The following is a 26,265-nucleotide window of genomic DNA, read 5'->3' on the forward strand; positions in this document are numbered from 1 at the left end:
TGGCCCCACCCTGGAGCCCTCATCCCCATTTAGAGCCCTCGACCCCAACCCCTAGTCCCGTGAAAGGGAGTCTCCGAGGGAGGGGGAGTGTAGTGAGCAGGGGGCGGGGCCTCATGGAGGGGGCGGGGATAGAGTCGGGGTTTTGCCCCGCCCCGCCCGAAAGTTGACAACCCTACTCCGGGCGCGGACAGGCTCGGGGCAGAGGGGCGTGGCCCCCGCACCGCCTCCTTGGTGAAGGGGGCTCCCGGCCCCCGAGGAGAGCGGGGCAGAGGCAGCCCGACCCTTTCAGGTTCACGACTCACCTTGGCGCAGCTCCGCCTCAGCGCCGCTGCCGCCATGTTCGCGGCGGCTCCGGCTCCAGCGCCCCGGGCAAACCGCGCGGACTGCGCCTGCGCGGGGCGTTCGCGGCCCGGGGAGCGCGCTAGTCTCGCGAGGTGGGAGGAACGCGGCGGGCGGGGCTACTACTCCGGGAGACACTGACAACAAACATGGCGGCTGCGGTGGGTGTTGGGAGCGGTGGGGTGCAGGGGAGGTGAGTGATGCTCCCGCCCCGTAGCTCAGGAGCCGGGCTATGGGGGTGGGTGAGAGCCGCCCAGTGCCCTCATCCCCCCGGGGCCGCCGTCGCCTGTGACTAGCCCCCTGGTCTTCTCCACCCAGGGCCGAGGCCCTGTCGTCGGGGAGCAGGAGGCTGCCGTGGGGCTGGGGCCGAGGGCGGAAGCAGTGACACCTCCCCGCCCCGCAGAGGTGGACCCTGGGGGGCAGTGGGTCTTCTCTTCTCCCTCCAGGTGAGTGGGGGGCGTCCCTTGCCCTGTCTGGCTGGCTCCCGGGTGAGTGGGTGGGGTCTCTGCCTGGCCCCAGGCGGGTGAGGGTGCCACTCGCTCCCAGACTTAAGGAGGGAGGCCCACGAGGGTTTCTCCCTTCTCTCGAAATGGGGCGGCCGTTTCTTTCTCTTGCACCGCTCCACACGGGAGACAGATGGCAAGGGCGGGTGGCCGACAGATGCACCTGGCGCGGTTCCAAACGTGGTGGTCTAATTTTTAACACAACGTAAACAGACACAAACCAGGGGTATTGAATATGGGATGGGTGTGAGAGAACAGTCTTGGGGAAGTGCTTTCTCTGGCATGGAGTTCATAGCACACCCTTGGGAATGAATATGCATCTGCTATAAATCCTCTTTTCCTGAAATCAGGAGCCATTTGCTTAACAGAATTCTGCAGCGGTAGTGTTGTTTTCCTCCCATGTTTGGCTCCTACCAGGCAATTGGTGTGGGAAGCAGTGCTCTGAATGGGGGGTGGAGAGTCTGGTTCTTGGCCTTTGTTTGAAGACTCATTTGTGTCATAGACTTTGAAAAGTGCCAGGTGGGAGCTCTTTGAAAAGTTGTTAGTAACTTTTTGTGAGGAATTAACTCGCTGGTTATGAAACTGTTTAAAACCTTGAGCATTATACGGGACGGTTTTAGATCCTGATTCTTCTCCCCACCCCCACCCACCACACGAACTCCTCGGGGACGAAAGTAATAGAACAAGTCAAATGACAATTACGGAGGTTTAGAGGTGTTTGGTTCTTCCCTTTACGAAATAATCCATTGATTCTGAGATACCAAGCCAGTGGTTTCACAGCAGGCTGAGATGGTGTCAGAGAGACTTTTGAGACTTCCTTGAGGAAAAATGTGACACTTCATATGTATGTTTGCTTGCTGTCAATGCTTTCAAACTGCTTGTCTGTGTCACAGCTATTTCAGAGCCATGGTATCTGAAGTGTAGGCGCAAACCAGAAGTCTCAAGAGTGCATGTGTGTGAATTTTTTCTTCAAGAGAACTGTAGAAGACTTCAGTAATATTTTATGTAAGGCTTTCATATTAAAGCATTCTATAGCATTTTATAGAATAGATGCATACAGCCCTGCTGAAATGCAGCGAGCTTTAGGGTAAATGGAGGTATCCAGGTAGACAACCAGTACCCAGCACTCTACACAACTGTGAAGTATAGGATGAAAATTTTTTCCCAAGAGCAATGAATTAAACCCCCAATTCTTAAAGAATGTTATAGAATTATCCGACATGTTTGTAGTAGGCAGAATCTCAGATTATTACCGTATATACGGCCTGTCAAAATTATCATGAAAAGTTACCAGTTAAGGGACAAAATCTATTACCCCTCCATTTTCAACCATGCTTGGTGGTGCATTTAAAAAAAATTATATTCCCAACATGAGTAGAATTTCATAAGAGTAGTTTCAAGGGTCAGCCAAAAATTACACACTAAAATATATAGTTTAATTTATTCTGTTCAGGTACCCATAGCCATGTCATGAGCAACTTTAGTATGTGATATGACTAGTATCTGTCACTTGTGGTTTTTTTCCCCCCTCTCGCTAAGAGAAAAATTTGTGTGAATTTTTTTAAAATGCATGATATGCTATTTGTTAATTTAAGTAAGGTCACAGAAATGGTCCTTGCACATGAAATAGAAAATGGTGAGGTTTGAGTTAGTTCTTAGATCCTGTTGGGAATTTATGTTAATCTGAAGGATGAAGGGCTCCTGAGATTCAAAACTATGGTACCAGGGAATGGAGTTAATTTAAACATGATGGTCAGACCACTAAATCATGTCTTCTGTCTTTCCCCAGTTCCACTTTTCAGTATTCATTCATCTGTGAGAGTTTTTCAGACGGAAATGTTACTGTATAAATTACCACATGAATCAATTTTCCCCTTGAAGTAAAGAGTATCACTACAGACTCTTTGGTGAAAATATAGTTTTTGATTCCTGTTGAGCCATCCCAAAACTCAATTTTCTAATATTCATTGTTGAATGGTTTAGTCTAGTGGTGCACAAACTTTTCCAGTCACAGCCCCGCCTTACCATTCAAAGAATTTGTCATCTCCCTCCTCCAATACTTGTGATCTGAAACTATTTTTCATGCCAGAAGGTGGAGGGGAAAAACAGAGATGACTGTTCATTCATTTGGTTTAGTGTTATAGCATCTGATTCACTTGAGAGGTCCCAGGCGCTCAATTGTTGTTTTATATGTTGCCGGTTTATGTCTTTTAATATCAATTATTAATCATTAAATTAGTTTTAAAATTAGAGAATCAAAATTAATTTTAGAGGCATCGTAGGCCTACTGTAGTTATGAAACTTAAATTGTTGAAAATAAGCCAGCCTGTGCTTTTTTTTTTGTTTTTTTTAAAAAGGGTGATAGGCTGAAGTTTCTTCACACACACACCCATCTCTTCCCCTCACCCTTCCGAACCTCTGGCACCCCACCCCCCCAGTTTGTGCACCATTGATTTAATTCCTGTATTTGACATGCTTTAAAGTTATAACTTGGTGAGACAGCCTCTGGAATCTAAAACCTCCCGCTCTCCCCACCCCCCTTTTTTTTTAAATGCATGAGCTGGTATCTTTGTCTTACTGCAGGAGCCATCACCAAATGGAACATAAATTAACTTAAACCTAGAGGTAGCTGATGACATCTGAAAGAGGGTAGGCAAAATTGATGTGTAAAGGTGTGCTCAGAGTTAACTTACTGTGATTAGAAGAGAGACTAGTGGACCATATTCAGCCCTGCCCCACCACTCCTTGGAAGCCAATAGAATGGCACTGTTGTATTAATTTAGATGGAATAAATGATCTAAAGGTGGTGACATAACCCAGTCATTGTCTAATATTAAACAGAGTTATGCAAAGCCTGGAGCTTGGTAGATCTCAGCCTGCTTAGCACCATGGCAAACACATCATTAAAGATCTTTTTAACCTTTTATTAAAAGATACAGAAAAGAATGAAGAATAATTAAAACCTTTGAAATGCAAAGTATTAAATAAGGCTTTCATTGTAACAGTATTTTTTGTTCCCTTTCCCTTGAGGAGAGTGTTTTTAAAAGGAGAACCCCCCCTCCCCGTTGTTAGTGTCTTAGATAGTATCAAAAGATGGTAATAACTGTCCTTTTGGGGAAAAGAGAAGTAGTTAGTTGAGATGGGCTGGAGATGGTGTTGCTGCTGTTGTTTTTAAAGTCCAGTCTTAGAAGGAAAAGCCCCCTTGTTTGACAGTCTCTTACATGGTATCGAAGATGGTAATAACTATCATCCCAGGTGATGTTTGGGATTCAGTTGGAGATGTTAGGGGTGGCGATGTCATCTGGGCTCCTCTCTCTGGCCTGTTCTGGTCAGGACACCTCTCAGGATCAGGATGATGAAGGCTGAGGGTCCCAGGAAACTGGGGTTTGGCAACCTTGATATTGACACTTGCTCCAGTTGCTTCTATCTGTTCTCTCCATATGTCCTTTTTGTTTTCATACTTTCCCCACAAAATATTTCTTTTAAGGACCCAAAAAGGGAATAGCCCATCCCCTCGTTATTTTGTCCACCAATAGGGCCTAATATTCAACATACCAAACTTGGCTTATTAACGTCTGGCTCCACAGCTCCCGTTTTTAGCAAGCGTAATTTTAACAGTCCTTGAGTCATATCAACTTGGCCTTTTTATTTAGACTAATTCAGTTATTCTGTCTTCCATTTGGACTTTTCTCCATCAACCGTTGTTACAGATTACTGTAACATTTTATTAATTTATACATACTTTTTACCATTGAGCTCACATTTTGGGTAAATTTGTAGGCCCAATTGTCACAACAGCACCTACTTACTCCAGGGCTGAATTTCAGCTGCTGTATCAGATTCCAAAAATAGCAGATAAAGCCTATTTAAGAAACCTCAACTGGTTAACCCCATTCCAAGAATTATTTAGACACAATTGATAGCAATAATGTTGATAAACAAGGAAATAAATAACCCATTGGGAATGTTGGCTTGTGTTGAGCAAGGGAGAAAGGAAAATGGAGAAATCATGTTTAACGAATGAAAAAAGATGTCAAGTAGGGAAACCCCTTTGACTTATTTGCAAACCAGGGGTACCTGGGGATCTTCCTTGCCTATCAATTTGGTTTTGTTGTGGTTTTAGTGTGACAGTTATAATAATAATAATTGGAGCTTTACCAATCTCCTAGAACTGGAAGGGACCTTGAAAAGTCATCGAGTCCAGCCCCCTGCCTTCACTAGCAGGACCAGTTTTTGCCCCAGATCCCTAAGTGGCCCCCTCAAGGATTGAACTCACAACCCTGGGTTTAGCAGGCCAATGAAAGTATAATTGTTATACAGTTTAGAGTACTAGGAATGTCTTGATTTTGTTTCTCACTGTAGACTTGTGGGACTTTACATATTTTTATTAAAATTTTCTCTGTATGTATGGGGGATATACTACCATAGTGGTTTTCTGCCTCTATATTTCAGCAGTTGCGGGTGGAGCCTACTACCGAGTCCTGAACTGGTGGGTTATGTTCAAACACTTCTGTTCTCTAGGAAGCACTTCCAGAACGGATTTTCAATTTGTATTTTAATAGAAATTTTCTTAGTACAGTTGCCCCCAAGGACCACAGTTTGCATACCACTGTATTGGTATAGGAGACACTCCCTATTCTAGGAGCTTAGCGTGTTAACACTGAAAAGTTTCCAGCTGTTACTAGACGAATAGCAAGTGACTTAACTGGTGTATCAAACTGGGATCAACAGTACAGTACCATGTTGCACTAATACTATATTATTTAATACAAAGCATTGTGAAAGAAAGGTTCATATAGACATCTCTCTAAAGATAGTCTGCAGAAAACCAGTATTCCTGTAATTAGTGGTATTTGCTGAATTAGGCCTCTTAGGTGACTTTAACAAGTTATTTAACCTGGTGTTAGTGAAGCACATTGAAAATGCAAAGCACTATGTAAGTGACTAGTAGTGATCTGGAGTTTGGTACTGGACACTTGCAGATCATCTAATGAAACTCTGGTAACTCTAAAATGAAAGGATTTGCCAATTGAAAATGTAGATGTTAATGATTTCGGTGATAATTTGCAGCAATTGAAATGTCTGATTGAAACTGTCCCCTTTTCAGACTGAATCTTATCTTCCATCTTAAACTCATTGCAAGTCAAAGTTCTAGGAAAGTCTGGTCATTTACAATGGTGATATTGGAAAAGATGACAAATGGTGATTTTTTTTATTATTGAAAGATAATGCAGTCTAACAAAACCCCATGTCTTATACAAAAATATTAAACTCAAATTCTGTGGCTCGGAGCACAGAATTATGCAGCACTGCCCCTGCAAGCCTTCTTCCCATAACTACTAATCAACACTATTACTTGAGTGTGTTTTCTAGTTGCCTGTCCTACAGAAAAGTGGTTCCCCAGTTCTGTGGATCACTACTAGTTGTCTGCAGAATGAAATATTTGAGAGCTCCATACAGCTTGATGGATGAGGAGTGGCTGGGGTCCATGAAAGGATCTCCTCCTGGAAATGTAGTTCATGTAACAAAATAATTGAACTACTGCTATGAATTTTATTTGTTGCAGGGGAGCCTCTCTTCTGAAGGTTAAGCAAGAAGCCAAAAAAAGATTTGATTAAGAAATCAGAAAACATACGTTTGACAGACTAATCTTTTTATTTATCTTTTGTTCCAGGGAAAGTGGGGCAGCTGTGCTCCCTTGCTTTCTGTCTGACCTACTGGGAGTACAGGTTGGAGTATGTTTGCTACTTAGCAGGAAACTGAAATTCAGGTACAATTCATGTAGACCTTTAAAAAACAAAAACACAGGGAAAAACTAAAGAACTTAGCTAAAAATAGCTGGAGAAATCTCCTGCTGTGTTCTTGTGTCTGGCTGGAGCTCTGATTTTCCTGTCGTGATATGCATCATTCAGCTCTGTTTCCTACTGGAATAATCAATAAAATGGTAGCCTCATTGCCGAGCTGCTCACTTCATGACAGCGAAGATTTTTCCAGTCTTTTCAAGTATTTTTACATAAAGACTTAATTTCTAAATATACATTAAATGAACTTTTTAGTCATCTAATGCAGTAAAATAATCAGTTCTCTTTAGTCTCACAAAACCACTAATGTAGGTAGGTTTTTTATGTCCAATTTACAGATGAGTAGATTGGTAGAGTCACTTACTTCAATTCATATTGTTGGTAAGAGGCATGAGCTTTACAGTTGGATGTGAACTGGGTTTCTTTACCAAAAAAAAGTAAAATGTATCCAAGTTATTTGAAACTTTGAGAAAGTGATGGTACTGTAATCGAATCAGTACCACTTTGAAATCTCAGTGATTTTAAGATTAAATATTGTTTTGTAATTAACTCTTTTTAATGAGTGAGTTCCTGCTATAATTTATACGATTTTATAACACTAACAGAAAATATGCATCAAAAATGCATTGCATTGAACACCGAATTTGACGCTTGAAAACTTGGAATTTCTCATCCTCTGAAATCTGTTCCCCTCAGTTGCTGATTTGAAACGTGAATAAATGAAAATATAACTTTCCTTACCAGATGGTAATTAACATTCTTGACAATCTTGAATGTACTGTGATGTATAGGTATGGTTCATTATTTCATGAACCATAACTGTGCATGTGCCTAACTTTAAGTTTGTGAGCAATATTATTTCTGAATATAAAATTCTAAGTTACAGAACAATTACAGTATAAAATTGTCTCTTCTTTACAATAAACTTCCTTCCATACTAAGATTTCAAATCTCAGCATTTAAGAAATCTGGAATTTCAAAAAATGTTCTCTTTGAATCTAAACCTTTCTACAGATTATTTAATAAATATTTCCAAACTGAATGTAAGATTAGATTGAATTTTATTCTTGTGTCTGCATAGTCAACTAAACTTTGACTTTTATTAATCCTTTTATTAAATTTTAAGAAGTATTTATAATACTGTTGCTGAGAACCATCTTCCCAACTCTGACTATCTGAAATCTTTAAATAGCATTGAGCTGCTGTAAAGATTTCAACAATATTCTTATGATTGTCTGTTCATGTGTATTTTACTTTTTACCACATGCATTTTATTTAACAAGACTATAGAGATGTAATCCTTGATTTACAGTGGTTTCTGTAAATGTGAATTTTTGTTTCAAATTCAGTGAATTTGATTGATTCTGATTGATTTTTCTAGGCACACATTATTGTAAACTCAAAGTGTGAATATGGGTGAAAAGAAACCAGAGCCTCTGGACTTCGTAAAAGATTTTCAGGAATATCTTACTCAACAGACACACCATGTAAATATGATTTCTGGATCTGTTAGTGGGGACAATGAAGCAGATGCCCTTCAGGGAGGTAGGCTCTCTTCAGTGCTGTCAATTCTAGTTTTTTGGGGGGATGACTGTGCTGATGTTTGCATTTGAACATGCTTATTATGAAGGCTACTATACTAGTCGGTAAGCTGTAGAACCTTTTGGGGGGAAGTCTTCTAAAAACATCTTTCATCAAAACTTATTTCTCATTAGTTTATTTGTGTGTGGGGGCTAGGGGATTAAGGAGCTAACAAGTTTGGACTAGTGTCACTGTAACAAAGCAACAACCCAGTGATTCTCAGTCAGAATCTCTACTGCATTTACTGTTTATAGCTGGGGCAGATGGTGATCAGAATGGACTAGATCATCCTTCTGTTGAAGTTTCACTGGATGAAAACTCAGGAATGTTAGTGGATGGGTTTGAAAGGACATTTGATGGAAAGCTGAAGTGTCGATATTGCAACTATGCCAGCAAAGGAACAGCACGGCTTATAGAGCATATCAGAATTCACACAGGTATGAAGGATTCTACAGGTACTTTGCTGTGGGGCAGTGTTTCAGTACCTTTGTATTCTATGCTCAGTGTATATGGAACTAACTCACTCATAGGCTTTGCAGATGTGTGCATGTATCTTCAAGCAGTGTCATAGTGATGACAACTTTCCTCAATTGTAAGCAAAGTCTGCGGGGGTTTTTTAAAGATTTTTTTTAAGTTTTTAAAAGGTGAGGTACTGTATTTTCATAATACTTGTTTAGGCCCCGATCCTATAAGCACTGATGTATATGCTTAGCTTTACTATCATGAATTGTTGCATTGATTTCAATGGAACTAGGCCTGGTGGTAAAGTTTTAGCACATGCGTAAGTGTTGGCAGGATTTTGAATCTTAGAGAATAGCTCTTTTTATTGTGAGGGTCTCAGTCACAAACTAATTATAAACCAAGAAACTGAGTAAATATTATGTTTACACTAGCACCTGAAATTATATTTTATTACTAGGAGATAATGTTGAAATATCTGCCTGCAGGCCAATTACACAAGAAAAGCACGGTGACTACAATTATAATGAAGGCATTTTTGAAAACTAAAGATCAGTTAGTAAACTGAAAAAAATCCATTCTCCAAAAAGTACAATTTATAATAGAGCCCCACCATGCTTCCATTTCATAGTGGAACCTCCCCTAACTCTTATTTTAAAGCTGTTAAATTACCTTTCAGGGGTGGCGTTCCAGTACTCAGTGTCCCCTCCTGTCTTTATATGATTGTTTGCTTAATCTTGGTATTAATTATATGCTTATAACAGAGATACCAGGTCCCAGTTGGTGGACATGTGCCAACCTCTAAAAAGATAGTACAAAAGTACCTTGCATCAAGGGCTGCCACTGCTTTTTCTTTTGCTTCTCTTCTGAAGCTGGTGGTATAGGCAGGTCTGGCTAGAAGAGAGAATCACAATTGAGTGTCTCAAGCTATGATACTAAGCAATAAGATGCCTGTCATTGGAAAGTTTCCCAGTTTTTCTATATCAGGATCTACCAGTCCTGCTTGAGCAAATACTGGTTTGAGCTCTGGCAGAAAACCAACTAAATATCCCCCGAGAGAAACATGAACATAAAAATTCTCATCTGGGAGGGTTTGACAGCTCAGCAGCAGATGCATGCATCCTACAATCTTGTATCAATGCGAGATTAATGGTAGATGCCTGCAGACATGTAACTCCTTTTGGAAGTCAGTTTGGGAACCTGCTATGTGACAGTGGAAACTTCTTTAGAGAGAAGGTTAAGGCTGTTCTCCCCAGTGCCAATGAGAGAGGTCACACCTGTTACACCCTGAAGTCTGTTATACTCTTTTGTAGAAGAATTAATGGAACCGCATCTGCCTGGAAGCTGGTCTATAATTCTAGTTATGAAGTTAACGATATCAATACCATCAGCAGGGCATTAAGCCTCTTTACCAGCATAAATCTGGAGTTTTAATTCCCAGAACACAAAGCACTAAAACCTTTTGGGCTTTTAAAACATTCTGGATCAAATGAAAGGTTTCCTCTAAACAACTCAGAAGGATCTCTCTATCTTAAAGGAAGATCATAGGTGCCGACTGTACTGTTATGAATGTGTTTCCTGTAATCGTGTTTGAAAATTGTTGTTCGAACACTTTAAATGCATTAGTGAGGATAGAGCCTAAATGATATCTGGTATTCTACCACAGCTCAGGTGGCATCATTAAAAAGCCAAAACCTGTCTTCAGCCTCCTGAATACAGAACCTCCCCAGACAGTGTAACCAGTGTAGTTCCAGTCCATGATGGTGGGAGCTGGATGTTAGGGGTGTTTCGAGAATTGCATCTCTATGACACAGCACTTAGTTCTATAGGGGCATAGTTTACTTTTTTTTTTAAATTAACCAGAGGGTCCTAAAAACCTGTCCTTATTTTCTTAAATTTGAAAGCCATCTGGGTGTCTGCAAAAAGGCAGACTGATAACACTGCATAGTTATTCATAAAACAAATAAAGCTATGGCAGGTAACTGAACAAGCTTTGCCATGCTGTCTTGCCTATATACCTCAAACCCATTTTGGACAAAGCACCTCTAGAAGTGTGAGAGTATTATTCAGACTACATACCATTCATATCTTGGAATCATTCCAACAAGGGTCTTAGTGCCAGTTGTAGTAATAGTGGTGGCTTTTCTAATGGTCACACTTGCCTACTGAAAACACTTACGACACCTTGCAACCTTCCATTAGCAATGAGTTGGACTGGATTTGAACTGTTGATTAAAAAGTGAAATGCTCTATTCAATTAGTAGCCCCCACAACCATTCACTCTTTCTTGTTCTGTTTGGCCGCTTTGTGCATATATACATAAATTGTTACACTATAATTTTCTCTCTTTCAGGTGAAAAGCCACACAGATGCCATCTATGTCCATTTGCATCAGCTTATGAACGTCATCTGGAAGCGCACATGCGATCACATACTGGTGAAAAACCATATAAATGCGAATTGTGTTCCTTCCGCTGCAGTGACAGAAGTAACCTGTCTCATCATCGTAGACGCAAGCATAAAATGGTACCTATAAAAGGTACTAGGTCTTCCCTAAGCAGCAAGAAAATGTGGGGGGTTTTGCAGAAGAAGACCAGCAATCTGGGATACAGCAGAAGATCATTAATTAATCTGAGTCCGCCTTCCATGGTGGTTCAGAAACCAGACTACCTTAATGATTTCACCCATGAAATCCCAAATATTCAGACTGAAGCATATGAAAGCATGACAAAAACAACACAGACCGGTGGCCTGCCGAGAGATCCACAAGACCTTAAGATAGACAATCCATTAAATCAGCTATCAACATTAGCAGGACAGTTGTCTAGCTTGCCACCTGAAAACCAAAACCCAGCATCTCCTGATGTTGTACCATGCCAAGATGAAAAGCCTTTTATAATTCAGCAGCCTGCTGCACCAGCAGTAGCTTCATCTGTGTCAACAAATATTCCTCAAAGTTCATCTCCTACTAGCCCAGATCCTCGGCCCCCACACAGTCAAAGGAACTACAGTCCAGTGGCAGGTCCAAGCAGTGATCGCAGCGTCCATACTAGTACTCCTAGCATAAGTAACAGTCAGCCAAGTACTCCAGCTCCAACCCTTCCAGTTCAGGATCCTCAGCTTCTGCATCACTGCCAGCACTGTGACATGTATTTTGCAGACAATATCCTTTATACTATTCACATGGGATGTCATGGGTTTGAAAATCCATTTCAGTGCAACATATGTGGGTGCAAATGTAAAAATAAGTATGACTTTGCTTGCCATTTTGCAAGAGGTCAACATAACCAACATTGACTGAAAACATACTTTCATTTAGTTTTTTTAACATATGTTTCATACTTGCTGAAGGAGACCTTGCTCATCCCCAACAAGAAGTCCAATAAACAACTTAATAGAGGCAAAATTCTTTCCATGTTGTCCTATAATATGCCAGGGATGTTTGAGTCATGGATGTGGTAGTTTTTATGTTACGGTTTAAAATAAAGTTATGAGGATTGGCGTGCAGTAACATGTTTTATGTTTCTTACATTTAAGTTATTTGCACTTAAGATCCAGAAAAACATTCTACAAATGCCAATCCAGATTGTGTCCTTAAACATAGGTTGCAATTCATCAGACTAGATATTAAACAAGATAAGAGGTCTTGGTACCTAAAATATAGTAAAAGTTGTTAATACAGTGAAATGTGTGGTTCCTATGAAAACCATATTTCTACTTATAAACTAACTGCTTACCAAACTGGATAAAATCTTTGCTGTGAGTTTATTCTTTAACTTTCATGCATACAAACAATTTGAATTTAAAATTTGTCAGTTTCATCTGATCAAGATATCAAATTTTTAGTGAATTCTAAAGTCTTTTTATGCTAGGCCTTTAATCTTTTTCTTTTAAAAAAAACTAGACCAGTTTTATAGATATGAAAAAAACTAGAAGGTACCTTTAATAAATATATATATTACACACACACACACACACTATGAATGAGGCTTTGGTAAAAATGAGAAATAGAAAATAGACAGCTTTGCATGAGGACAGTTCATTTTAAAAACTGTCAAGACATTCCCACTTAAAGGTTATTAAATACATAAATTGAAAACTGGAGGCCATATTTTAATTATTTTTAAAAAGAAAAACAATGTATTTTAACTGTCTTGCTAGGTTGCCTATATGTTTGAAAGTTACACATTCTAGTCTATATAAACTGCAGCTAACCTGGAATTCTCTTTGTTCCTGGTCTACCAGAGCCTGGGTTTTTTAACCTTCTGGACCTGTTCGAAAGGCCATCTTTTTTTTCCTCCACTGTTTGTGGGGGAAGATAGGCAGAGGAATATTGGTGGCTACAATGTGGAGCTGTGATTAATACTGTGACTGGCAAATACTGTCTGAAGATGTGCATGCCGGCCACTGTATGGGTTAACTATTTTTTTATATTTTAAATCTTGATCATTGTAAAAGCACCTAGGCTAATGGATGGGCACTTTAATAAAAACCTGAATAAAACATCCTAGCAAAGTTCCATGAAAGCGCTAGGTATTACAACACCTGAATTTGTCATGTTTCAGAAAAGTGAATAACTTAACTTTCTCTGTATTTTGCAATTCACGTTGACTTTATTTCATATTGTACTGCTTGTTGCAAGCTGAGGTTTTTTTGTTTTTTTTTAACTACACAAGCAATCATGGACATACAAGATAAGAGTGAATGTTTTGTGGGCAATAGGTACAAGATTTACTTCCTTAACCTTTTGGGGGATTCATCTGAACGTCAGATGTAGGGGTCTATCCAAAAACTTCTGTTGTCCTGGAGCAAGATCCAAAAATCTATTGAAATCAACTGAAAGACTCTTGATTACTTGGATCAGGCCCTTGGAGAAAGAAGAGTTGTGGTATTGGGAGTTTTTCTTTCACTCCATTATTTAATCAGAAATTTGGAACTTGAGTGCATTGCTCTACAAATACATGAGACTATTTTTCATCATTACCTACACAACTCATTGGCTATTGTATGTAACTTGTGGTGGCTGATTGAGTGTAGTATTTATGATTGCAGAAGTTAGAGAGAGAAAAAGTCTGTTAGGCCATATAATTCACCCCCTGCCACTAGTTAATATCAGAGATGAAAATTCGTGGCTATGGGCTTGATCCAAATCCATTGACGTCAGTGGGCTTTTATGTAAGGCCCTTAATAACTTTCTGCATAAATAAACCCAAGAATATTTGGAGAATGTATTTAGCTAATATACATTTTAATGTAATAAAAATTAACTGGTCTTATTAGAATTGCTTTTTTTAAACTTACACTTCACAAACAGAACTATTCTACACTTACACCATACGTGTGCATAAACTGAGACCTAGACGTCTGAAATCATACACTTGAATATTTTCATTTTGAGGATTGCACTACAGTTCATTCAGCATTTAATCTAGTTGATTGTTGCTCTTGTACAGGTTGTGTAAACTGAGTTTTGTACAAACAATGTGTAGAAGAAATACATTCTGAATAGGTCATTTTATTGGTCAGATATCTGCATACTTTATGGTTCAATCTCACATCAACTGAAGCATGAGTATTGTATTTAACCCAAAATGCAATTGGTACTGTTAAAGACTTTTAGAAAAGCTAGTAGTTGTTTGACTAGCCACAAAGGAAAACATTTGATATTTTGCTATACCAAATAACCTAAACTAGTTGTTTTTCTTGAGGCTTTCGGAACTTTGGGGAAGCCATTGAATCTATGTTTAGTTTTTAACCAGATATTCTGAGTTGGAATTGTAGTAGCACTTATACATTAGGCTGAATATTGGGTAGTAGAAGTTGCACATCCCAACCGCCTGCTGATTGAAAATATACAAACAATTGGGGTGTGAGCCCACTCCCTTTGAAGTCAGTGGCAAAACTATCACTCCAAATCCTACAGAATTTTTAGAGGTTTTTTTATCCTTCCCTTCATTATTCTTGTTCTGATGCTTAGGCCTGAGTTTGCATTGGTAGTCCCTGTAACCATTCAGTACTTCAATCAACATGTATATAGAAAACATGCCTTGGAATTCTAGCAAAATGGTTCCCAACCTGGTCCATGGGCCACAATGAGGGAGAGCCAGGACACCCACAGAAGTAGCTAGAAATAAGAGGAAGCCTGCCTAGCCCAATTGCAGAAGGGGCCTTCATTGGAAGATGGGAGATGGCCCACATGACAATAAATAGTGGGGGGATTAATAAAAGGTAGTATGAAAGTTTGAAAACTTGTGGGCCCTGCATAGCATATTTTGATGCTATTGAATAATGGTAAATTGTTTACTCTTCAGCAATCTACCCAAGGAAATTAAAAAGAGGAGAATTCAAGCTTTAACTCTTAAAAATGTGTAACGGTTATAGCCAGATACTGCTTGTCTCATGCAAGTAGCCCCACTGACTGCAATGGAAATACTCAGCAGGATTTGGCATTCAAGCCCTGCTCCTACAACAGGGTCTCTGGGGTGGACCCCATTAACTTCACTGGTGCTCCAGGCAGACACAATTTCAGGATTGGGACCTTAGGTTGCTTAAAAATAAAAAGCATATTACTGTGTTTTCTGTTGTGCCAAACAGTTATTTGATTACACTTCCCTCCTTCCGACTACTAAGTATGTTTGGAAGGTGCATTTTCAGTTTTATTATTAAAATTGTAGTTTTTCATAATTTTATACTAAAATTGTATATATTGTAATATTTACTAGAATTTAAAATAAAGAGCACAATTAGTATTGCAAAGCTGTTTATGGTTGTGATCCTGCAAACCTTTATTCTCAGAAGTAGGCCTTGTTCTTACAAAGTCAATAGGAAATACTTGTCAGTAAGGATTTGTAGGATCAGGCCCTAGATTAGTAAAATTGTTTCATAGTGAGTTCTAAATGTGCTAATCTGCACCAATTTTAAAAACAAATCCTTCTAACATTTTATAAGGAGCTGTTTAGCTTTTAATTTGTATTAACAAGGACAGTTCAGGATATGAGTTGAAACTTTTCCACAGCTTAAGTTCTATATTTGGGCCACGTCTATACTTACCCGCCGGGTCGACGCGGCGAGTTCGACTTCTCGGAGTTCGAACTATCGCGTCTGATCTAGACGCGATAGTTCGAACTCCGGAAGCGCCGCAGTCGACTCGGGTACTCCACCGCGGCAGGAGGAGTTGCCGGAGTCGACCTTGGAGCCGCGGAGTTTGCTTCCGCGGCGTCTGGACGGTAAGTCATTCGAACTAGGGTAGTTCGAATTCAGCTACGTTATTCACGTAGCTGAATTTGCGTACCCTAGTTCGAACCAGGGGCTGTGTGTAGACCAGGGCTTAGAAACCATTAGTTTTGTGTTACTTTGTTTTTATTGGTATAGAATATTTTATAGATCTGTTGAACAATTTTTAACATGCACTATTTATCGTACTCTTAATACAGACGTCTGATTCTGAGGATTTTCTGTTCAGCAATCAGTCAAATATTGGATTGAATATGTTGGCAGGAGATTAATGATCTCAGTTAATATTTAAAATAAACTGTGAAGCAACTAATGGAATAATTTGATTTTTGCAAATGCAATGTTTTGCTTCAGATGACTTTTGCATAACACTTTATTTGTATTTTAACATACAGCTCTCCGTTCTGGAAAAGACATGTTCTGACATTGTTTCATAGCAGAATTTGAGCTACGTTGGACATGCTTTTGTTATGGATTTTTTTCCTTGACAAAGGGAATGTCACTGGCAAGCTTCCCATCAGTTTAAGTTTCTGTGAAAATACATAGCCAACAGATGTTCTGTTGCAGAAAAAACAATTCCCTGCTGAGGCATTTTTCACAGAGGAATCTTAGCATATGTGCTTCTAGTTCCTGCTTTGTTAATAACGTGTATTTCAATGTAAAGAGCATATTTTGTATGCAAAAGATGAGACTTGAGTTAGTTGTAAAACAAGTTTTATCGTGTAGTGATGCTGTTTTTAGAAAACAAAGTTTTAATTCTGAAATAACTTGAATATATCTAGTGTAGTTCATGTTGTGGAGCTTTGTTTTGTAAGATATGAATAAAACACTTTCTAATGATGTTTAATTTATTAATCCTTTTTGCAAACTATGTAGGTCTTAACTGCTACTCATACGAGTAGTCTTTACTCATGCAAGCAATTCTATCAACTTCAGTGAGGACTAGTTGCCAGAGTGTGCAGGATTAGACCCTACAAAGCTCATTGAACTTAATAGAAAGACTCCAATGGGCTTTGGATCCCATCCAAACTGGAAGCTTTGTGTTCACTATAGCTACTATCAAATAAGTACTGAATTAATTAATGTAATACCAAGTCTACCCTAAGAAATTACATGAATACACCCAGCTAAACATTGTTTTAGGATTGGAAAGAGGAGATTTAATGAAGCTGAGTGATTCTTGCAACTTGAGTTGCAAGAGCGTATAAGGCAGAGCGGGACTATCATAGCCAATCTCCAGCTGCAGTATTCAGCAGAACTAATTCAATACCAGAAAAATGTTGGCAAACTAGTGAAAATTGAAGTAAAACACAAATGATTAAAGGGATGGAAGAAGTGATGGACGGACATAACAAATGTAAAAGAACGGAGGTCTAGCGTAGCCATATTACTAAATGGAATGAGGGGAGAAACAGCTATATACAAGTATCTGAAGAGGGCAAAGATGTACGTAGGCGTAATAAGGAACAGTACTGGGTGAACACAAATAGTGCAGCCCCAGCAACGGAAGTGGAGGAGTACTTGTTGCTTAGACCATTTAAAAAAAATTGCGTACAACAGAGAAAAATGTCCTGTATCGTCAGGGTTAAGGCAATTCTTTCCATTCGTGTCCATCGCTAATGTTAATGAGCTACTCATTCATTTCTTGAACAAAAAATATTATAGCATGACGAGTGAATTAGACCAGGATTGGCAACAGGAAAGGAGGGAAGAATCCCCTTTCATTGCTAAGAATGAACAGTTCTTGCTGACTCCTGTAATATTAAGTTCCAGAGGGAGCAGTGTTCAATCTAAGTCAGAATTCCTGAGGTGGCCTGGGCATAAATAACAAAAAGAGGAAGCTTCAAGGTGGAGCACAATTCTGTTTCCTAACCACCCACCGTAAAAGTGCATTGCCCTTGTGACGTGCATGGTAAATGACTTTTCAAGGAGTTAACGCACTTGGAACTTGTTTCTATTATTCTTTAACTCAAAAGATCACCCATTTCAGTATGTGGCAAGTGGGTGGGGAAAAATGAGTTTGATAGGATAGGCCAATGTTTGGATGACTTGTATACAGTAAGATGATGCTATTCAGTTTAAGGGTCCAAATATTAGAGTCCTGACCAGTTCACTTAAATTTTTAATTATGAAGCCTTATTAAAGCATAATAAATGCAATGTTAATGTAAATATAAACAAGTCAGGAAACGCAAAAAAGTTAATGCCACTGAGAATCTTAACTCGGGCCAGGTCTATACTATAAACTTACATTGGTATAACTACATCACTCAGGGGTGTGAAAAATCCATACCCCTGAGAGATGCAGTTATACTGATCTAACCCCCAGTGTAGACAGCACTACGTGGGCTCCCACTGGCCAAGGAGAAGCTTTACTAAAGCGCTGCAGTGGTGCAGGTTTTTAAGTGTAGACCTGCCCTCAAAAAGAGAAGGTCTCAACAGACTTGCTGCTTTTATGCCTCATTCCAACAATTTGTAACCTACTAACCCTTCTTTGTCCTCTGATACAGACGTGTTAATTTTAAGTGGTTTCTTGCAACATGTGTTAACCCCTTATGCGTAATCTGTCCCACTTTGTATTTAGTTGTGACACTCTGGTTACCTTTTCCAAATCTGAAGAAGAGATCTGATCTACTAACAGAAGTTGGTCCAATAAAAGATATTACCTCACCCACCTTGTCTCTATCATATCCTGGGCCCAATACAACACTGCAAACAATCAACTCTCACAACACAGCATATTCAGATTAATGTTTAACAGTCTGACTAGTAAACAAAAATTTTACTAAACGTTGCCTTTGCATTACGTGGCTTCCTTAAAATTGTATGTTGTAGTTTAATTTCTTTTGCATTTTGCTTTTTAGTTTATAGAATTTAGTTTTTTATAGATTTGGGCAATTGTTTGCCCAAATCTAGTTTCTGTGCCATCACTCGCTAGTTACACATTTATTTGGCAGTAACGGTGGCTTTACAGAGTTGCATAACTTTAATAGGAAATTTATGGTGTCTTCACTTAAACTGTTGCTGCAGCTATATGGCTGTAGTGCTTCAGTGTAGACACTACCTATGCTGACAGGAAGGGTTTTCCCATTGGCATAGGTCATCCACCTCCCCAAGAGATGGTAGCTAGTTTGGTGGAAGAAGTCTTCCATTGACCTAGCACTGTCTTCACCAGGTGTGTGTGTGTGTGTGTGTGTGAATTTTTCACCCCCCTGGTTGACGTAGCTACGGCAATGTAAGTTCCCAGCGCTTAGTAACTTTCTGTGCATGTTATCTGCCCAAATCCCTTTTTTAATGGCTCATAAGTAGGGCTATAATTTTGACATGGAAATTTTTAATAGCCATTTTCCCTGCTGTGAAATCTTTGTCAGGGAAAGTGGAGGAGGGGGGTATAGAATCATAGGACTGGAATGGACCTTGAGAGGTCATCTAGTCCAGTCCCCTGCACTCATCTCAGGACTAAGTTATCTAGACCATCCCTGACAGGTGTTTGTCCAGCCTACTCTTAAAAATCTTCAATGATGGAGATTCCACAACCTCCCTAGGCAATTTATTCCAATGCTCAACCACCCTGACAGGAAGTTTTTCCTGATGTCCAACCTAAACTTCCTTTGCTGTAATTTAAGCCCATTGCTTCTTGTCCTATCCTCAGAGGTTAAGAAGAACAATTTCTCTCCCTCCTCCTTTTAACAATCTTTTATGTACTTGAAAACTTATGTGCCCTTTGTCTTCTCTTCTCCAGACTAAACAAACCCAATTTTTTTCAATCTTCCCTCATAGGTCATGTTTTCTACACCTTTAATCATTTAAGTTGCTGTTCTCTGGACTTTCACCAATTTGTCCACATATTTCTTGAAATGTGGTGCCCAGAACTGGACACAATACTCCAGCTGAGGCCTAATCAGCGCGGAGCAGAGCAGAAGAATTACTTCTCATGTCTTGCTTATAACATTCCTGCTAATACATCCCAGAATGATGGTAGCCTTTTTTGCAACAGTATTACACTGTTGACTCATATTTATCTTGTGGTCCACTATGACCCCCAGATCCCTTTCTGTAGTACTCCTTCCTAAGCAGTGATTTCCCATTTTGTGTGTGTGCAACTGATTGTTCCTTCCTAAATGGAGTACTTTGCATTTGTCCTTACTGAATTTCATTCTATTTACTTCATACCATTTCTCCAGTTTGTCCAGATCATTTTGAATTATAATCCTGTCTCCAAAATATTTACAACCCCTTCCAGCTTGGTATTGTCTGCAAACTTTATAAGTGTACTCTCTATGCCATTATCTACATCATTGATGAAGATATTGAACAGAACCGGACCCAGAACTGATCTCTGCAGGACCCCACGCGTTATGCCCTTCCAGCATGACTGTGAAACACTGATAATCATAGGGGTGTGCAGTGTTTGAGAACGAGCTCACCCGGCAGTACTGGCTCTTGTCCCCTGGGGTTGGACCTGGCTCCCTGCTCTGGGCATTATGACCCAGCACATGGGGTCATAGCACCACTCAGGTTGGCCTGTATGCTCCTCCTGTGGTGGAAATGGAGGGGGCTGAGGACCAATTTGGATTTGCATTGCAACACGGCACAAATTTGTCTCCCGCTCCTCAATCTCCATCTACGGAGGGGTGGACATAGCAAACCTGAATGGTGGTGTGGCATTAGGCCACAACCCTACTGGGTTTGGGAGTATTTTAATGACTTTATTAAAATTCACAGTTTTTGTGACCACCTTGATGTCTGAGACAAAATTGTAGCTTTACTCAGATCTTCATATTTAAAGAGATTTACATGATTATTCCTATTATCTAGATTATTCCTAAAACCTAGCCATATTTAATGATTTAGCATTTGGATTAATGCATGTGAAAACCCCTCAATTTTTTATAAAAGCATAAGTAGTTTATAAATTACTCACTTAGGTAACTAAAAAGCTGCTGAATGACTTTACTTCATCCTTTCTGAAGATCTTTTGCACTCAAACAGAGCATGGAATGTTTCAACTCCAAAGCAAACTAAATGAGAACATTGCAGGCAGATGAAAACAGGACATTATAATGGAAGTCAGCATACAGCCTTAACTATGGCATTTACAATGGTGCCTATCTTAATAACTGCCTAGAACTAAGCTACTCTGCCCTAGTTCTGTTTGAGTGATTTTTATATAGGAAAATGGTTGCCCAGAAATGAATCCTTCCAAAGCTTTTAAGCTCTTAATATTCAATTTATATATTCTTTTGTTAGAATTGGCAATATACTTTTACTGGGGAAAAAGCCACTTCTTTCGTAACACTTAACACCAGCAATGTTATATGTTCAAGTCTATGATGGCAATCCAATTGACTGCTTCGTGACTTACCAGGACATGATTACTTGGAACACTGTTTGATTTACAAGATGTTCCATAGTTTCAAATCTGTTTCCGCGTCACAAATTGGATTGTGTCTCAGTACCCTTTATGGAGGAGGTATGTGCATCTGCCCTATGATGTGCAGATATGGTTCAAAGTGGACCATAGTTTCCATGGGAGGGAAAAGCCACTAGGTTCCTTGGTTGGGTCCCTGAGGAGTTGTTTGTTCAAGATGTTGCCTTCCCTCCACCCTGTTCACTATTGAAAACCCCAAGTCTTCAAGCTCTGCACTGCAAGCCCAAAAGGTTTAATAGGGTTGACTGGCAATTTAGGTCTTCATGTCTCGGGAGATCCTTGTTCCTTCGAATATGATGGGACTCGAAGAATTCTCATGCTGCAACAACAAATTTAGGGTGGATGGATGTGCGCCAGTATGGAAAGCCACAGGCATTATTGATTTTACTGTGTCCATGACTAGCCACATAGCAGTGTTAAGTTGAGAATCAGTGAGTGATGTGTGGGAGATGTGTGTCCAGACAGGTGAGCAGTATTTTGTGGTAGAGTAAACAAGGGCCAGTGAAGAGGACCATAAAGTTTTTGCATCTGCTGTCCAGGTCATTCCTACCAGGTTCTGGATGAGGTTTACACACATCTATTTTATTGTGGATATTTTTCACGTGTGAGGCTTCAGTCTAATGTCACCCCAAGATATTTCAGGGTGGGATTGTGTCTTACCTGCTGACTACAGAAGTCTATGTACAGTTCCACCCTAGCTTTTTGATTGTTTAAATTAAATGCTGACAACACTCTTGGTGGGGTTTGGTTTTAGCTGCTAGTGTAAGAAATATGGTTTTAAAGTCCATGGTTAGGATTTGTTCTATGGTAAGTAAATCCTGTGCTAGGCAAATTTCCATTAAGATGGTCAAAGGAAGTCACTGGTATAGATTTTAAACAGGATCAGTGCTAGGCCACTTTGTAATTATATGGAACTCATACTTAAATACTGGCACCATGCTTTTATTGTGGGGTGAACAGGATTTAGGATACAGGTGTTTTCCTCATCACATGCCAGTAAGAATCAACATTGCCTATTTTACATGATAACCACTATTGAAAGATCCAGAATGGTTCTTTTAATATGCTTGTTTACTTTCTTTTACTTCTTACCAATAAAAGGAGGAATGAACTAGTAGTGAACCTCACGCTGAGACTTAACTGTACTAAACATCTATATTGTTATGCTGAGGGTTACGCTGTTGGGTGTAACAACCACTCTTCATTCAGGATAAATGTAAAAAGCAATTAAATTCCTTTATGGAACAGACTAGGACCCACTGCCCAAAACACAGGCCACCTGCAAGGTTGGAGTAGGAACTGAGTCATGTGGTCTCCGGGGGTTGCCCTTTGGGGTCTGAATGTAAATGCAGGGAGCCAAATTTTATTTGCTGCAGCTGTGTGTGAGAGAGAGAAGGCAGCCCAGAAAAGCACTTGTAGCATGACCCCAAGAAAAAGCTGAGAGCTTCTGAGTAGAATGCTGGCAGGAAAGTGGCTTGGCACTGTGAGCAAAGAAAATGTCTCCAGCTGTTTGATTCCTACTGTGTTCAGGGAAACAGGATTTCATGTATATTTGTAAATAAATGGGATTGCATCAAACAGGTAGCCCCATTGTCAATTTCTCCTCCTAACAGAAACAACCCCCAAGACCCCAAATACTGGCTAACTACTTAGGTCAATAGGGGTACATGGGTGTCAAGTGGGATGTGTTTATCATGTACCAATGGAAGGTGATTCAGAAAATAAGTACTAATATGGTAGAGTGTGTGTAAAACTAGTGACAAACTATCTTGAGCAGGGTGAGAGTCACAAGAGTTAAAAATTCAAAAGCACCTACATCTCCTAGGATTCTAAGTCCCATTGACTTTCATTGGGATTTAGGCTTCTAAATAACGTAGGTGCTTTTGAAATTTGTACCCAATGTCAAAGCCAGTGCTTCCCATGCTCAAACACAAATCAATTGTTGCCTTTACTGAATGTTTTTAAGAAGAAAAGCTAATGAAGTATCTTCCTGAATAAGAAAATAGAATTACACACTATTAGGGACATCTAGTCATGGCTACTAAAAGATTGTAGAATATACTACAAGTAACAACGTTTTCTAATGTCCAGTTCAGTTCTGAATGTCCAAAGAGATGGTATTTCCAGCATTTCCATGATCAATCCATTTCACCATTAGTGAATGTTCTCTGTTGTTCTACCTAAATTTTCCTTTCTTTAATTTCATCCCCTGTCTCCTAAACATTGTTTTTCTTCGTTGATGTTCACACTTTTTCAGTAGACTAGCTGTTGATGAGTAAGTCAGAGCTGCCCACTGGTTAGCCTTTCCTCTAGCTCCCTCTTCTGTACCTCTAGCTCTCTCTTTGTGCCTTCTTCCATGCTGCACCTTACGCATAGCCCAGCCACCTGGCTACTGTGCGACAAACCAGACCTTTCCTTAAAACTCACTACTTCCAAAGTTTAGCACCACTCATCCTCCACCAAGAGATATTTCATTCATTTATAAAGATGGTTCGGGAAATTTAACACCAAAATAATCAGAGAAGCCATCTTTTAGCTATTGCTTCCTATAGTGAAACTGCCCCAAATCACTTTTTTTTAAGCCTTTCTAACTCAATGCACCTTCAAGCATTCATTACAAGTCACTGAGGGACGGCGTTAAACTCTCTTCCAAATGCTAAACTTGCACTTGGTAGCAATTAAATTCTTCTCACATGTTGGCTGATTTGGTTTTCTTTTAAATATTCAAAGCACTATTAGACTGTGGATGCTCACAGACCACTGCTTATCATGTTGACCAATATTGTCTCATTGTTTACTTGTATTCTCCTCTCTGTCTAGAGCCATCTGTTGTCTCTTGTACTTACACTTTAAACTGTATACGGCATGGATTGTCTTTTTATCCCATGCTTGTACAATGGAGTTCTGGTCCATGATTAGGGACCATAGATTAATAAATAATAAGATACAGATGATATTAACTAGTTCTCATAACATCCCTGTGTAATATGTGTGGGAATATTTTTATTTCCATTTTACAAGGGAAACTGAGGCCATACAGCAAGTCAGTGGTAACAGTCTATCAACACTCAAGAGGACTCAACTCCCAACCTGGTGCTCATTCCTGTAGACCACACTACCATCATATTTCAGGACTAGTGGTACCTTCTTAAAAACAAAAATGCAATGGTAGTAAACTTTAAGCAGAGGAAGCAGCTGTTCCCCCCAAATTATCTAGATCTTTATTACAGAAGCATGATATTATATGAGAAAGAAAAAGAATTATGTCAAACTCACCAGACTCCTGCTCTGAAATGCTTGTGATATCCAGTCCGCATTTGTGTGTTTGATTGCTGGCTTGATGTGCTGTTGCATATCGATAGGAGTGCTAAATACAAACAAGGAATTGGAGCATTTTTGGCTTGCATATTGTTCACCCAGATTAGTCAGAACCAAATCAAGGGCAACACCCGAGTATGGTGCCAAATAGACCAGAATTGTGTGTTTTCCCTAGGGAGCTACCTCCTGTAATTTCAGTTATGCCTTCAGTAGTTGGAATCAAAATGGTTCCCTTAGGGTTACAGCTGTTTGTCTCACCTAGATTTAAAGGACCAGTTACCAGAAGAGCATGCTGGGAAAGCCTCTGGAGAGTTCAGCAATGACCAGCCAATCACAGAGGGCCAGACTGACCCCAGCCTTTTTGGCCAAATCAGGGCCTCAATCCAATGCCACAGGTGGAGTCAAAGGTCTGATTTCAGTTTATGATTACTCCAGTCTGTTCAGTTTCAATTTGTCTGTTGCCAGTTGATCTGGAGGGTGAAATTCGGGCCTCAGTGAAATCAACAGAGTTTTGTAATAAAGCTTTGAGCAAAATTTTGTAACAAACAAACTGAAATTGAACAGAGTGGAGCCAGATGAACATAGGCTGAAATTAGACACTTAGCAGCACTGTGTGTCTACACTGCAATGTAAGCCCAGGGTTAGTGGGACCTAAATCAGTTTACCCACGTTAGGGAACCCTTGGCTTAAGCATCTACATTGTTTTTTAACCCTACATGAAGACTTTGGTGACCCATGCTTGAACCTGGGGTTCTGTCATCCACCCTGCAGCATGCAGACCCTAGTCAGACTAACCATATCCCCAAATCCTTAGCACCATGCCATGCCCCGAAATGTGGCCATTCTAGCCCTAGGACCACGGTGCACTGCAGGAAAACTTTACTGCCCACCTTGCATTTGACAGGAAGTTTGAGCAGCTCACCAACACAGCCTGCCAAGCAGTCATTTTGGTCTATGCGCTCCCAGCTCCTGGGGCCAGCAATGTGAAAGAAGCATCTTTTGATGAACTACTCTTGCTTGTGCTTCCACTCCTGTGTCAGGAAACTGGCAAAGCATCCACGAGGTGCTGGTGGACATTTTGGCAGCAATTTCTGTAAAGTATCTGACGGATTTCCTAATGGAGCTGCAGGAGGAGGAGGAGGCAGAAGAGAGAGGAGTACTCTGCTATTGCAGCCTCACAGTGGCAGATGCTGCTCTAATTGGCAAAGCGACTGATGCCCCCTACGTAGACTGCCACATCTGGCGCAGGGCCACAAGCAGACTGGTGGGACCAGATTGTCATGCAGACCTGGGATGACCAGCAGTGAGTCCAGAACTTTTGTATAAAGCAAGCCACATTCCTGGAGCTTTGTGAGCAGCTTACCCCCACCCTCTAGCATAAAGCGACACCCTTGCAATCACTGTCTGGGAGCTGGTTTCCCCCAGACTGCTACAGGTCTGTTGCCAACCAGTTTGGGGTAGGAAAGTTGACTGTGCGTAAATTGGTGGTGGCAACCAGGCATGTGGTTAACCTCAAGGTGGCAGCCGTTACAGATATTCCGGAGGTAAATGCTGGCTTTGAGAGAATGGGGTTTCCTAACTGGGCCGGGCCCGCTGATGGG

General features: G+C 40.2%; 2 protein-coding genes across 8 annotated transcripts in view; one reads left to right on the plus strand and one right to left on the minus strand.

The window, feature by feature from the left end:
- The window catches only part of ACADSB (acyl-CoA dehydrogenase short/branched chain), a 30,450-nt gene extending 30,011 nt beyond the window's left edge, over positions 1-439 (minus strand). The window contains exon 1 of the mRNA XM_045025519.1: positions 303-439. Within this exon, the coding sequence (XP_044881454.1) occupies positions 303-338 (36 nt within the window). The 5' untranslated portion in view covers positions 339-439. The remainder of the gene's footprint in view (positions 1-302) is intronic.
- Positions 300-15,792, plus strand: IKZF5 (IKAROS family zinc finger 5). Of its 7 annotated transcripts, XM_045025525.1 has the most exons (7): positions 514-785; positions 1,736-1,847; positions 5,950-6,044; positions 6,517-6,612; positions 8,025-8,188; positions 8,479-8,661; positions 11,037-15,792. In XM_045025525.1, the coding sequence occupies exons 5-7, from the start codon at positions 8,056-8,058 to the stop codon at positions 11,978-11,980; spliced, it is 1,260 nt and encodes a 419-aa protein (XP_044881460.1). In that variant the 5' UTR covers positions 514-785; positions 1,736-1,847; positions 5,950-6,044; positions 6,517-6,612; positions 8,025-8,055; the 3' UTR covers positions 11,981-15,792. The 7 variants fall into 7 exon arrangements, with proteins under 7 accessions (XP_044881459.1, XP_044881463.1, XP_044881461.1 ...); XM_045025524.1 differs by lacking the exons at positions 514-785; positions 5,950-6,044 and adding an exon at positions 300-434; XM_045025523.1 differs by lacking the exon at positions 5,950-6,044.
- Positions 15,793-26,265: the final 10,473 nt, after the last annotated feature.

Source organism: Mauremys mutica, chromosome 7 (genome assembly GCF_020497125.1).
Source record: "Mauremys mutica isolate MM-2020 ecotype Southern chromosome 7, ASM2049712v1, whole genome shotgun sequence".
Classification (NCBI taxonomy): Eukaryota; Metazoa; Chordata; order Testudines; family Geoemydidae; genus Mauremys; species Mauremys mutica.